Raw genomic sequence first — 12,485 nt, forward strand, 5'->3', positions numbered from 1 at the left:
GCATGTGACACAGATACAGTATGCAATCAGCGGTAGGGTTTCTTAATCCTTATCACGGTGGTTACTAAGCAACTTTGAAAATAAATAAATAAAATCAACCTTAAAAAACATCCGTCAAACTTGAGTCAAACAAACTTTTATCATCTGATGTTTTGTTGGTTGTTTTTTTTTAATTAATTCCTTGTTTTATTCTGCTGTTGCATCGTGTCTGATTATTGATGTTTGTTGTCGTGAAGCCTCTCTCGGAGAGAGATCTTAATCTCAGTGAGAACCGCCTGATTAAATGAAGATTTAATTAATGTAAAATAAATAAATTAATAAATAGGCTCAGCATTCTGTCATATTGGCAAGCCCGGTCCTTCCATGCTGCATCCTCCAAAAGGATTTACATGTTGGCAATTTGATATTAACTAAAGAACTGGAGCACTTTTACACTTTGCACAGTCAAGAGAAACAGGGGGGTGTCTAATGTGATTCTGGTTGAGAAAGTCCGGCTTGATTTAAACATTTTGTAAGGTGATAAGTGTCTGCATTTCACACTTGATTTCTATTGATTTGATGCACAGCTCCTGGTTAGTTAACTAGCTACCTTTTAGTGTATGGAGGATCACAGACATAACAACGGCAGACTTCATTTTCAAGAAATTAGAATATTACTGTAAACAGTTTGAACCGGTTGATGTGAAACAGACTAGTAAAAGTATTCTAATTATCCGATTTAAGGCTGCGTCAGGCAGGAAACCGGGCATAGGGCTGAAAGAGAGATGGACTTCAGAAGTGCTCCTTGCAAGGAGCACTTTTGGTGTGTGAATGGAAAGTCTCTGGATTCTGACACATATGCGTCTGTTGCCTTGTAATTGGCTTCTACAACTTAGGAAGAGTTGAGGCTTTTGAGGGAGCATTAAAGAGGATGTGATGACATGAAAAGGAGGGATTGCGCAATCCTGATGTAATGTTACTGAGAAGCACCACCACTGCAATGTACTCAAATCCCACTGAGGCCCCAAAAGACATCTGCCTCCAGAAGGTAGTCCAATATGTAGAGAAAAGACTGGCGCGCTCCTCCAGAAGTGGTGATGGTTCATTTTCGATATTATGTCCTAACGTGACGTGGTTTCGAGTTTTCTGCTCTCAGGCAGTTGTCTGCTAATGTGTCTTGAGAAATCTGAATGAGCTGCTGCAGAATGCGACTCTTTTCCACAGTGGCCCCGGCTCTCAAAGCAGGGGAGTGGGTTGCACTCGGTTTCTTACCAAAATGGAATTAAATGCAGATCTGCCAGCAAACTCATCACCCAGAAACAACCAAAACAGATCCCAAGGTCTCCATAGAGAATTAAACCACAGTGTAGCTGACAGGGAGGAAATCCTCCCCTCCTGGTATGCAAATTAAGAGCCAGGAGACAGACTTTATGAGAATATCTGTCAAGAAAGCAGAAGAGCTGTCTGGAGACTCACTCAGACAAAAAAAAGCCACTTTTCTTTTTTTTATTTTTTATTTTCTTTTGACATTTTTTTCCTCATCTATGCATAAGGCTTAGGTTGGTGAAATATTAATGATGTTTGAATCAAAGGTATAAGAGCAAGGTGTGTGCGTGTGTGTGAATGCAAGCATGTTACCTCTCTCCTTCTCTGCTCCATATTCACTTGTTCTTTGACCTTTTTCCAATCTGAAGAGAGAGATCAGAAAATAACTTGCCAAATAAAAACCAAAGCAATACATACGAGTCGCACTGTGTTGCACCTAGTGGGCATATAAGGTCTTTCATGCTCACATCAGTGGGAATGTTAATGTTATTTATATCATCATGAGATCACTCCATTATGATTATTGTATTGCCTTGTGTTCTTTCTCTTGTTTCTTGCATGCTAAGTGAAAAATGGTAACTAAAAATAAACCAATCCCAGCAGATTTCATAGACACAGAGTTATAATAATAATAATAATGATAATAATAATAATAATAATAATAATAATAATAATAATAATAATAATAATAATAATTTATCCTTTATTAGTTCCCGTGGTGGAAATTTATCCCCATAATAATAATTTTCACCTGTTCTGATACAGACAGGTTTGGCAGCTCACTCAACCAGGCCCTTCACCTAGATCAATTTCTGTTTCTTATTAACACTGATGAAAGTAGCAAACACAGTCATCGTCAAGACAGAGTCTGGGAGAAGTCAGGAGACAAAGTGATTGTTGAACATTAACATAATACTTTACACACCACTGAGGACATTTGGAATGTGCAGATAAAGATCTGCGGGTTCTCCAACACGGAATAATTCAAAGTTGTGTGGCGCTGCATTGAACTCTCTGTAGCTCATCTGAACTCCTTTCAGAAAACAAGCACTTTTTGGAGATGCCGGCTCTCCGCCTCAGGCAGACTCATTATTTCTGCATCATTTTGATCTGTTTATTGCCATGAAATCACAGTGAAACCTGCCTCTGGAGCAGCATCCAAATGTACCTAGAGACCGCTGTTTCTGGGATTTCCATCGACTAGAGAGCTATTTTTTTGTTCTGTTATGTTTTATTTTGTTTTTCCACTGTCTTAAGTTTCATTGCAGACAAAAGCTATTTTCTTGATGACACAGGTGAATACTTGCTGTACACACTTGTACATGTAATCCCAAAACAAACAAGATAGATATTTCTGTGCCTTTTTTGCTACTCGCTGAAAACCCTGTTGTGACCTGAGCGAGCCAACACAGTGCTTTGGTTCAAAACTGTGGCCCTGCTGATTCTACCTCACTACCTCCATCTGAACCATGTGACATGAGGTAGCACCAAAAGGGTCACACAAAACCACATTGTGCGTTTTCTGTTAACTTCCGTTAACTGTTAACACCCAAAGAGAACTTTATTCTACAGATGAAGAAAAGAGTAGCATTCCAGTCAATGGCTGATTGGAGTATACATTTAGAGCTCTGACCTTTGCCTTGGTTTGAACACATCGTCACTGGTGTTGGAGCGAATGATGCATCCAGCCCTGTGAGACAAAAAACAGTAACATTATCATGAATGTCAAAGTAGCCTTTAGTAAACTTAACTATCTCCGTGGGGGTTGATTTGCTTTATAGCTAGCAGAGAATCAAAAACTATAACAACCTGACACAGCAACACATAAGGTGCATGTTGCTTGGCCATGAATGAAAACAGGAGAGCTCGGTGGAGGACTCTTCTAGAAATCAATGATAATTTCCCAAGTTTTAGAAATGTTGATATCTAGGAATGAGCACTCTTACCGGTCAATAAAATCACTGACCACCGGGCCATGATTGGCATCCTTCTTTTCTTATTAAAGAGTGACACAATCACAGAGACATCTACAAACTTGATCATTTGCCTGTTTAATACTAACTTTGTATTTAGATGTATTAAGTCTCCATTGTTTAGGTGTTGGTCTTTGTCCTATATCCCATTTAAATAATACGGATGCATGATCAGAAATAGTGATATAGTTATACTATATAAATCTAACTTTGGAGTAAAGAAGTACTCTATTCTAGAAATTTGATGCATACCCTCTTGAGTAAAAGGTAAAATCCCTTTCACTTGAAATGTACAGTACTTCTCCATATGTCTACTATGCATGCTTCTGTAGTTTGGTATCTGAGCATTTCACACATTCTAGGAAGAGGGCCTTTAGAGGGCGGCTGTCTATCCATTTGCTGGAACATTACGCAGTTAAAATCTCCCCAATCAGCGGGCTCATCTTAATTGTACACATATACGTTTATTAAAGACATCTTAACCCTATCAATGAATCCATTAACTAAAATATATCTCACCACTGTGTCTTTATGCAACAAGTTTTTTGTGAAAATTATATGCTTGTGTATAAGTATGGAGACATCTTTCTTTTTCTCTGAGTGGTGAGAGGAATAGTACACTCTATCTGACTCTATCTGCCCATGATTTTAATTTCTCGTTTTCCTCGGGCAAATACACCATATGAATCATGTCCTATTCTGAGGGTTTTGGGGAATGGGACCAGATAGTGTAACCAGACAGAGTGGCATAAACTAAGACAATTACTGACCAGAGTTTTTTAGCTTTGACAAACAAAAAAAAAAAAGATGTACCTGATAAAAGAAAATAATCTCACTGTTCTACATGCGATCCCCAGGGAACAGAGGGATCAAAATTAGGAGAAACATAAAACCAGCTAAGACTATCATTAACAAACATTACTGAATTACTGATGGTAGTTGGGGCCTAGTCCCTAGCTGCCAAACAAGCAGCAAAAGTGCACAGCCTTGACGAAAGTTAATTGTGCTTAACTGTGCTGAGAAAAATAAATAGAATTTAAATCAAAAGAAAATAGTCATTATTGTAACTCCCGCAGAACCAACCTATTAAGTTTCTATCAGATCGAACAGCTCTTTACGTTCACATAGTTTATAGTATGTTCACAAATCTTAACTTTGAAAGACAATTATATCTCTGTTCATAATATTTACTTGAGAAATGAGCGTAAAAAAACAATAAGTGTGGGAGCCATAAAGTGTCACAACTTATCCGGCTTGGGGAGTAAATTAGATTAGCTTATGTTAATTATGAGAAAAAGTTTGTTCCTCCTTGTGTCCCACCATGTGATTTCACTATGAACTGGGACTGAAACGTAATAAGAATACGATAACAAAATGGAGATCACTTGTTATGCGAAAGTCTCCAGTCATAATCGTTATCTGTTCTTTCTATTTTTGTTACATATGGGTAAGAATACACTAAGCTTTTCAGCTTGAGGCTACGTTGCCTCGTTGTTCTTGTAGGCCCCGGAAGGTTAGCTTTGCTGCTATACAACTAATGGGCTGGTTTTCATATAAATGTAGCTGAGTTATGGCATTAATGTTGATGGCTCTGCGAGAGCTCTGGAAAATGTGACCTACTCCAAGTACTGCTCACTAGAACCCCTAAGGCTGCATTCTTGACAAGAACATGGTAGTTTTTGAAAATGGCACTAAGGTACAGTGTGCAGATGATGATTTCTCATCTACCAGGTAAAATGCCTGGATTTTTGCAAAACATCTATCAATTGACTTGATTCGTATTGATTTGGACTCTGGACCAATGAACATGCAAATTGTCTCTGAAGGTTCAGTCATCCAGGTCATGGTGAATATTTATTAGATTCTTCTTGTTTTGGATACTGTACATGAATTTCTTCTTTTCATCTCTTTAAACGTTTCACCCTCATCTGCAGAACTGAAGAAGCCTCACAGAATGAGGGTTGAAGCATCTCCAAGTCCAGATGCCACGCCAAGAAGATTTTGACAACAAGCAAGTTGTAAGATAACTTGACTTATTGAAAGCAAGTTATGAAAATGTAGTATTGACGTGTCTTATACAGAGATTTTCTTTCTGAAACCAATAGAAAAACTCCACTGGCTGCGTGTGTGTGAGTGTGTGTAGGTATCTGTATTAACCTGCACAGTTTGTGTGCAACTGGCGGCGACGGTGTTATCATTGTCAAAGCTTCAGCTGCAGAGCTGTCACTGTTCACCCGCTGCCTCCGCAGAGAGCTAAAGCAAAAAACACAGAGGACAGACCAGTGTTAACAAATCAACAGGGGGCAGCAGGAATCTCACAAGAGTTGATGCTTTCATTGCTGAGGAAAATACAGATTGAAAATATGCCACAATGAACTCTTGGGGAACATTTGCCAGCGAACTTTACGACCTTTCTGTTTTGGTGTAGTCGTCCAATAGTTGTACTACATTTAACAGCTTTTTGAAAACTCTAAACAGGCAAGTTTGACTTCTCCACATTTAGACAGATTTGAACGCTCCGATAACGAGGCCCAAGCCAGATAAAGGCATCGGTGTATAAAAGCAGAAAACCAAGGGTGGAATGAAATCATTTTGAAGGGCAAGCTGAATGCAAAGCAAGGGGAAGGTGCGATGTGTTAAAGTTTCAACATGTAAGGAAGCTAGTAGCACCCTGAATATTTCAAAAAAAGGAATAGGAAACAGATGTGAGGTCTCGGTTTAGCTGCACACAGAGCAAAAAAGGCTCCACAGTCAATCTGCTTTGGCAGAGCTGAGAGAAAGTAGTTCATAAAAGACAAAAAAAAGCTTATTAGAGGAAATGGGTTCTATTCCACTTCAATCAGGCGTAAAACTTTATGAAATATGTTCTGATTCGACTCTGGATGGTGTCATATAAGTTTCTAGAATACTTTCGTCCCAGTGAGGATGAAGCCATGGAAGATCAGTGAAAAGTTTTGATTGTTTTCTTTTTTTTCTATTCTTTTTTTCTTGATGATAGACTAACAAGTCCAGAGAGCCAACTGTCACAGAGTGCCAACTGGGACGGGTGGTTATTTGTCAAAATGTGAAGCCATACCCAAAGACGATGTCTACAAATTTTCAAAGTATTTGACTTTGGCTTTGATAATTCATTTCCACGGTCAGGTTCAAATGTTTCTCACGATTTTGTAAACTTGCTCTGATATCGCGCACCGCCATCTGCCATCTGCTGAAATTTCCAAAAAGCTGCACACACTTGAAGTCCACCATTGCTGTTACAAAAAGCGAAATTTGTGGTTTAGTGCTTAAACGAGAGAAAGCCCTTGACAAAAACCCAAAGCGATTCATGAAAAAGGCTGGAACGCTTGGCATTTCGCTGACCTTAAAAATTGTCTATGTGTGATTTTGTGATGCCCTTTGTGTAAGCGGAAAGAGGAGAGAAAAACATGCAGTGAATGCAGCAAATGCAGATTTACAGAGGCATACTTGGTATTATGAAGGAAAATGGCTCCAGAGGCTCAACACACAAAAAATATTTGTGTTTGTGTGTTTGATACATTTATCATTTCTGTTTTGTGATTCATCAGCTCGACAGTAATCCCATTCTTGAAAGCGTGTGACAAGAAGTGAGTTCTGCAAATCGAGAGATTCACCCGGAGTTAAAGTTAAGAAGTTAATAGTGTTTATCCCACAAAGCGGTGGACAACACCAACTTTACGCCGTATTGATTTGCAGTGTAAATTAAAAGCAGAAGTTTGCAGAAACTATAAATCACGAGGTGAAACCGACTTTCTTTTTAAAAAGGGGCAGAGTCGGAGATATGTTGTTTTTGTCAGGCACTGCATCTTCCCTTCCCTCCACTGTGTTGAGGTTACATCACACTTACAGCAGCCACATGCTCGGGAGCCACACCGCTGGCCCTGTCATTAGTGGCACAAAACCTCTGCAAACGGGTGAGGGGGCAAACACAATTTGCTGGGCTGGGGAGGGGAGAGTTAGGTGGAGGGGGCTGCTCGTGAATGCGATGCAACTGTCCTTGGCGTTTCTAAAAGTTTTCATTGACAGCGAGGGGGAATACGAAAGCAGTAAAGCTTGGGGATAATTTGTCCTGGTTCCATTTTCACGCTGCTAGACGTTTTCACTACAAAACCTCCACTCAATTCGACGCCCACATCCTCGAACACCATATCAAAGAGTGTGAATGTGGAGAATGCACGGAACTGTTGCATATCCAGCACTGAATCGCAGTAGTGGAGGAAAAAATAGACCATCTTTGTGTCCCTCATACTACATTGTGGGAAAAGGAGCGGAAACACAGATGGGAGCACATACATTCAACCTGATTATTTATACTTCATCAGCTGGTGTTGCCATGTTTCTACCATGAGGAGGATTCCAGGGCTGAATTGTACATGAGAGCCTATCCTACGGTAGTACCATTGAGTCCTCCGTAAATCTTACTTGACAAAGAAAATGTTTTGTAATTTTGAAAAAAAAATAAAATTGTTGTGTGGAGCTTCCGACTGCATTGGCAGACGGCCTTCGCCTGGTTACCTCTGGTTACTCAGTTGAAAGAATAATCTCCAGTCGGAATCCGCCTAATAGCGCAGCTGGAGAGTGAAGAGAGCGAAGCGTGGACCCCCCCGTCAAGTTGCCACCAGAAATTCGGCGAACACAGATTTTCTTCCGACGCTAATTTCCCGAGCTTTCACCTCTTGACGCGCTAACAGACGAGTGCAAGCAAACCGGGGTGGGGGGGGGGGGGTTAAAAAAAAAAAAAAACACTTAAAAAAAAAAATAGAAAACAAAATGTTTTGTCTGTGGGTGTGTTTGTCAGAGGGAAAGAGAGGCAGAAGAGAGAGAGGTAATTATAGTGGGAGGAATAATGTTCACCCCTGGCCTAGCGTGGGCAAACCGCTGCACTGGCTATGTGTGCGTGTGTGTGTGTGTCCGCGTGTGTGTGTGAGTCTAAGTACAATAAATTGGTGTGACTCAAGTGCTCTGACATGTATTCCATTTCTCTCTCCAACCAGTGTTTTTCTGACTCTATCTTTCTCCTAAACCCATTTCCCTCACTCGGCCCCTGCCTCTCGGACTCATCTCTCCTCCTCATCCGCCCACTCGGTGCACTCAACATTGCAAATCAGACCGCCAACACACACACGCATGCACGCACCCACACACACACACACACACACACACACACACACACACACACACACACACACACACACACACACACAGCCTAAGGGAACTGATGTTGGAATCAGCAGGTTGTGTTGTTCCGCCTCTTTCACATTGTACCTGTTACTTTATTTATTTACTGCCTCTGTTTATAACAGGTTCACATCTCGCATTGTCCGATGGTAGAAAAGAAAAATATATATTTGATCACTCTTGTTTTGGCAGCATGAGCTGAATTAGATGATGCTAACTGTCTGCCCCAGCAGCCATGTACTTTGACAGCATCAATTAACTAACATTGATACGCAAGCATGTTTAATCTAGTAATAATGATATTAAAATGTTGCAGATGACGATGAAGGCTAATGACTGTAGAAATAGCATAATGTGATCAGGAAAGGAGACACGGTACGGATAAATATCATTCGTATTAATTCATGTAACGATTTCACACATTTTTTTTCCGTCGTGGATATCGACCTTCTTTGTTTAGCGATTCAAGCTGAAATGTGACATCATTAATACTTGTAATTAAAAGCATAATCAGGAAAAAATTGAAAGTTTTAACCAGTTCAGCGTCATTTGGTTGGTAGAGGTTATGGGTGGAAATCAAAGAAGAGTCTTGCAATTTACTGATGATCAGTATCATACAAAAAAGACTACAAAAAGCAGTAATGAAAGTGTCACACCAGTGAAAAATGTGTTTGTTCTCATTCCTGCGGTCGCTCAGTGATGGATGCGAGTGGCACAAAACTGGAAAGCTGAATTCACATTCATTGATGAAAAAGGAAATATCCCTCCGATCCAACAGATCATCTGACATGAAAGTATCTTTTCCGATGGTTGAGTACACCAGAGACACTCGCTTCCTCTTCACAGGTGCAGAGGAAGGAGTTTTTTTACTCCAGTGTGAGACGTATTGTGTCTGGCAGTTCAACTTTAAGGACAATAATTTGCATAATTGTGAAAGCAGCCACAGGGAGGCACTGGCCAGCGTCTCCCTGAGCCAGCCTAGAGGGGACACGGGCCAGTGTTTCTCTGAGCCGGTCCCAAGCCTGGATGAATGCAGAGGGTTGCGTCAGGAAGGGCATCCAGTGTAAAACTTTTGCCAAAATTAATCATGCAAATCAAACATAATAATCAGATAATACCAGATCGGTCAAGGCCTGGGTTGACAACGACCGCCATTGGTACCGATGACCTACAAGGAACCAATGGAAACCGGGCTACTGTAGATAAAAGAAGAGGAGAAAGGCGTGGTCGAAGGCAGAGAGAGAAGTGAAAAGGCAAGAGTCTGGGACTGAGAGTGGGGACTTTGAATATTGGGACTATGACAGGAAAAGGTAAAGAGTTGGTCGACATGATCCAGAGAAGGAAAGTGGATATACTGACCATGTGGAAAGGTAATAAGGCTAGAAGCTTAGGAGCAGGCTTTAAGTTGTATTATAGCGGTACTGACAAGAAGAGAAATAGAGTGGGAGTTGTCTTGAAGGGGGAGTTTGTTAGGAATGTTCTGAAGGTGAAAAAAATGTCAGATAGACTTATGAGTCTGAAACTGGAAATTGAAGGTGTGATGCTCAATGTTGTTACTGGCTATGCCAACAGGTGGGATGTGAGTTTGAGGAAAAGGATAGGTTCTGGAATGACCTAGATGAAGTGATGCAGAACATCCCCAGAGATGAGAAAGTGGTAATTGTTGCAGACTTCAATGGGGATATTGGTGCAAGTAAGAGAGGGGTTGAAGAAGTGATGGGCAGATTTGGTATACAGGTTAGAAACGCAGAGGGACAAATGGTAGATTTCGCATAAAAAGTGGGAATGCCTGTAGTGAACACTCTTTTCCATAAAAGACAGGATCATAGGGTAACATATAAGAGCGGAGGTAGGAGCACGCAGGAAGACATCTTGTATGGACGAGGTAACCTGAAAGAGATCAGTGACTGCAAATAGTTGTAGGTGACAGTGTAGCCAGACAGCATAGGATGCTGGTTTGTAGGCTGACTCTGATGACAGGGAAGATCAAGAGGACAAAGGCAGAGAAGAGGACAAAGTGGTGGGAGCTGAAAAGGGAGGAGTGTCATATGGGTTTTAAGGAGGAGTTGAGAAGGGCTCTGGGTGGTCAGAGAGAGCTTCCAGATGATTTGACAACTACAGCTAGTCTTATCAGGGAGACAGGTACGAGAGTACTTGGTGTGTCATCTGAAAGGAAGGTAGTTAAGGAGACTTGGTGGTGGAATGAGGAAGTGCAGGAGCCTTTGCAGAGAAATCAGTTAACGAAGAAGAGGGACACTGAAAGGACTAAAGAGAACAGACAGGAGTACATGGAGATACAACGTAAGGTAAAGATAGAGCTGGGGGGGTGTGGAAGTGTCTAGGAGAGGCAGCGGTAGAGTTTCTGACTAGATTATTCAACAGGTTTCATGACGAGCAGTTAGGTTTCAGCCTACAAAGAGTAAAGAGATGCTATACTTGCTTTAAAAATGCTGGTAGAGTAAAGAGATGGTCAGAGACAGTCTTTATAGACCTGGAAAATTTGCATGACTGGGTGCCGAGAGATCAACTATGGATTTATATGCGGAAGCATGTTAGACTGGTGCAGGAGCTGTGAGACAAGTTGCTGACGAGTTGTGATGTCCTGTAGGTGTGACAGAGAACTTAAAGGTGAAAGTGGGACTACATCAGGGATCAGATCTGAGCCCCTGGTGATGGACAGGCTGACAGATGAGGTTAGACAGGAATCTCTATGGATCATGATGTTTCCTGATGACATTATGATCTGTCATGAGAGCAGGGAACAGTTTGAGGAAAATCCAGAGTGGTGGAAGTATGCTCTGGAAAGGAGAGGAATGAAGGTTAGTTGCAGAAAAACAGAATATGTGTGTGTGAATGAGAGGGACTCAAGTGAAACGATGAGGCTACAGGGAGTTGAGTAAAAGAAGGTGGAAGATTTTGAGTTCCTAGGGTCAACAGTCGAGAGCAACGGAGACTGTGCAAAAAAGCTGAAGAAACGCGTTCAAGCAGGTTGGAATGGGTGGAGAAAAGTGTCAGGGGTACTATGCGATATAAGACTATCAGCCAGAATGAGAGGAATGCTGTACAAGACAGTGGTGAAACCAGCGATGCTGTATGGCCTAGAAACAGTTACAGTGACGAAGAGACAGGAGGCAGAGCTAGAGGTCACAGACACGAAGATGTTAAGGTTGTCTTTGGGAGTGACCAGGATGGATAGGAACAGGAATGAGGCTATCAGGAACAGCGCATGTTAGATTTTTGGAGAGAAGGTCAAAGAAGCTAGACTGAGATGGTTCAGTCATGTACAGAGGAGAAATAGTGAATATATTTGTAGATGGATGCTGGAATTGGAGCTGCCGGGGGGAGTTTTCAGGAAGACCAAAGAGAAGATTTATGGAGAGGATATGAAGGTAGTTGGTGTGAGAGAGAAAGATACAGAGAATAGGGTTAGATGGAAAAGGTTGATTTGCTGTAGCGACCCCTGAAGGGAAAAGCTGAAAGGAGAAGAAGAAGAAGAAGTAGTATTTGCATAATTGTGAAATTCTAAAACCGTTACTGAGGAGGTGGCATTTTAGGGATTTTATTGTTGAGAATCTAATTTTAAGTTTTGAGTACTACTTCATTTTATCAGATGTGGAGGACATCTCGAAGTACTCTCACCACTTCACTGTGGTGTCAGATACTATACAACACGTGGATCATCAGCATCACACAAACGTTATATAAATGGCTTCAAAAATGCAAAAAGAGGAAATTAGATTTTTATCAGCATGGTTTTTGAACAATGTCTACAATTTTCAATGTGTGTACTGATAAAGTATGTGCGTCACAATAATCTGCATCATCAATACAGTGTCTAATACCCTTGTAGGCAGTCCTTTTTGATCAGACTGAATGAAAGACCATCATTTAATTTGAGTTCTGGACTCTCTAGCCACGATGGTGTGAAGTAATAACAGGTTAATAAATGGACTTTTAATAATCATAGCTTTATGTATTCACTTACCTTGTACACCTCTGAATTATGTTGAG

The 12,485-nt window shown here is 41.0% G+C and overlaps 1 protein-coding gene across 5 annotated transcripts in view; it reads right to left on the reverse strand.

Moving 5' to 3' along the window:
- Window positions 1-12,485, reverse strand: part of LOC147233206 (diacylglycerol kinase zeta-like) — a 126,708-nt gene that overhangs the window by 13,284 nt on the left and 100,939 nt on the right. For all 5 annotated transcript variants that reach the window (XM_086147802.1, XM_086147801.1, XM_086147800.1 and 2 more), the window contains 3 exons: window positions 5,436-5,531; window positions 2,939-2,995; window positions 1,618-1,667 (listed from right to left, as the gene is read on the reverse strand). In XM_086147802.1, coding sequence (XP_086003928.1) covers window positions 1,618-1,667; window positions 2,939-2,995; window positions 5,436-5,531 — 203 coding nt within the window. The remainder of the gene's footprint in view (window positions 1-1,617; window positions 1,668-2,938; window positions 2,996-5,435; window positions 5,532-12,485) is intronic.

This window comes from Fistularia commersonii, chromosome 6 (assembly GCF_037954325.1).
Source record: "Fistularia commersonii isolate RoL2024-O1a breed Wild chromosome 6, RoL_Fcom_v1.0, whole genome shotgun sequence".
In the NCBI taxonomy this organism is placed as follows: domain Eukaryota; kingdom Metazoa; phylum Chordata; class Actinopteri; order Syngnathiformes; family Fistulariidae; genus Fistularia; species Fistularia commersonii.